The 2828-nt window shown below is 49.6% G+C and overlaps 1 protein-coding gene across 1 annotated transcript in view; it reads right to left on the reverse strand.

The window, feature by feature from the left end:
* The window catches only part of LOC310814769 (oxidation resistance protein 1-like), a gene marked incomplete at its 5' end in the record, with an annotated part of 31107 nt that overhangs the window by 23231 nt on the left and 5048 nt on the right, over positions 1-2828 (reverse strand). The window contains 2 exons of the mRNA XM_083684269.1: positions 2068-2175; positions 2692-2799. Of these exons, the coding sequence (XP_083540395.1) occupies positions 2068-2175; positions 2692-2799 (216 nt within the window). The remainder of the gene's footprint in view (positions 1-2067; positions 2176-2691; positions 2800-2828) is intronic.

Raw genomic sequence — 2828 nt, forward strand, 5'->3', positions numbered from 1 at the left:
TCTCTTTCTCATGTTCTGTAGTCACAACAGGCACTGATCAGAACACAGCATCATAAAGAGCTCTCACATTAAAAGCCAATTCAGCCTTCGCAGAGGCAGTGTGTGTGTGTGTGTGTGTGTGTGTGTGTGTGTGTGTGTGTGTGTGTGTGTGTGTGTGTGTGTTGTATGTGTGTGTGTGTGTGTGTGTGTGTGTGTTGTATGTGTGTGTGTGTGTGTGTGTGTGTGTGTGTGTGTGTGTGTGTGTGTGTGTGTGTGTGTAGTCTCTGCATCATACTAGATGGTGTTGGTGACATTTCACTAGGTCTTCTCTCTAAGGAGAGCCCACCACTCCCTCCCTCCCTCCCACCACTCCCTCCCTGAGCCAGTCTGCAGGCTATTGGAGACTTGGCCTACATAGATAAGCTGAGTTCTCTCTCTCTCTCTCTCTCTCTCTCTCCTTCCCTCCCCCTTTCCCTGGACTGAGGCAATCTGATCCTAGAGAGAGGGACTGAGTCAGCCCTGGACATGGACTGAGCTAAGTGTGTGTTGTACAGTATGGGTAGTATGACAGGCAGGGGGCTACAGGGGGCTACAGGGGGTTTACAGAAGTATTCAGACCCTTTACGCAGTGCTTTGTTGAAGCACCTTTGGCAGCGATTACAGCCTCAAGCCTTCTTGGGTATGAAGCTACAAGCTTGGCACACCTGTATTTGGGGAGTTTCTCCCATTCTTCTCTGCAGATCCTCTCAAGCTCTGTCAGGTTGGATGGGGAGCGTCGGTGCACAGCTATTTTCAGGTCTCTCCAGAGATGTTCGATCGGGTTCAAGTCCGGGCTCTGGCTGGGCCACTCAAGGACATTCAGACTTGTCCCGAAGCCACTCCTGCGTTGTCTTGGCTGTGTGCTTAGGGTCGTTGTCCTGTTGGAAGGTGAACCTTCGCCCCGGTCTGAGGTCCTGAGCGCTCTGGAGCAGGTTTCCATCAAGGATCTCTGTACTTTGCTCCGTTCATCTTTCCCTCGATCCTGACTAGTCTCCCAGTCCCACAGCATGATGCTGCCACCACCATGCTTCACCGTAGGGATGGTATTGGCCAGGTGATGAGCGGTGCCTGGTTTCCTCCAGACGTGACGATTGGCATTCAGGCCAAAGAGTTCAATTTTGGTTTCATCAGACCAGAGAATCTTGTTTCTCATGGTCTGAGAGTCCTTTAGTTGCCTTTTGGCAAACTCCAAGCGGGCTGTCATGTGCTTTTTACTGAGGAGTGGCTTCCGTCTGGCCACTCTACCAGAAAGGCCTGATTGGTGGAGTGCTGCAGAGATGGTTGTCTTTCTGGAAGGTTCTCCCATCTCCACAGAGGAACTCTGGAGCTCTATCAGAATGACCATTGGGTTCTTGGTCACCTCCCTGACCATGGCCCTTCTCCCCCTATTGCTCAGTTTGGCCGGGCGGCCAGCTCTAGGAAGAGTCTTGGTGGTTCCAAACTTCTTCCATTTAAGAATGATGGAGGCAGCTGTGTTCTTGGGGACCTTCAATGCTGCAGACATTTTGTTGTACCCTTCTCCAGATCTGTGCCGCGACACAATCCTGTCTCGGAGGTCTACGGACAATTCCTTCGACCTCATGGCCTGGTTTTTACTCTGACATGGGACCTTATATAGACAGGTGTGTGCCGTTCCAAATCATGTCCAATCAATTGAATTTACCACAGCTGGACTCCAGTCAAGTCGTAGAAACATCTCAAGGATGATCAATGGAAACAGGATGCACCTGAGCTCAATTTCAAGTGTCATAGCAAAGGGTCTGAATACTTATGTAAAGGTGATATTTCAGCTTTTTATTTTTTAATAAATTAGCAAACATTTCGCTTTGTCATTATGGGGTGTTGTGTGTAGATTGATGAGGAAAAAAATGAATTGAATCCATTTTAGAATAAGGCTGAAACATAACAACATGTGGAAAAAGTGAAGGCGTCTGAATACTTTCCAAGTGCACTGTACAGTGGGATTGTGGGTAGTGTAGTGAGGTGGTGCAGTGGGATTGTGGGGAGTGTAGTGAGGTGTAACGGGGGGATTGTGGGTAGTGTAGTCACCTTCCCCAGGTCGGCTTCGGAGGACGTGGGAGAGAGGGGGCTGATGGGAGACAAGGAGGGTGAGCTCTCAGCACTGGAAACATACTCTGGGTCAGGGACATACAGCACCTGCAACACACACACACACACATACTCTGGGTCAGGGACATACAGCACCTGCAACACACACACACACACATACTCTGGGTCAGGGACATACAGCACCTGCAACACACACACACACACACATACTCTGGGTCAGGGACATACAGCACCTGCAACACACACACACACACACATACTCTGGGTCAGGGACATACAGCACCTGCAACACACACACACACACACACACATACTCTGGGTCAGGGACATACAGCACCTGCAACACACACACACACATACTCTGGGTCAGGGACATACAGCACCTGCAACACACACACACATACATGTATCACACTGTACATACAGTATATACACAACACACACACACACACACACACATATCACACTGTACATATATGCACACAACACACACACACACACACACACACACACACACACATACATACTTGTGTCATACTATACATAAACACAACTGTCTGTGTGTGTGTGTGTGTGTGTGTGTGTGTGTGTGTGTCTCCCTACCTTCCCAGGTACGACGGCCCTAGAGAACAGCTTGTTGAGTTGGACCAGCTCGTTGGGTGTGGTGTCAAACTTGAGCGCGATGCTGTTGAGAGTGTCCCGGGAATCCACCTGCAGACACACACACACACACACACACA

This window comes from Argentina silus, assembly GCF_951799395.1.
Source record: "Argentina silus genome assembly, chromosome: 14".
NCBI lineage: Eukaryota > Metazoa > Chordata > Actinopteri > Argentiniformes > Argentinidae > Argentina > Argentina silus.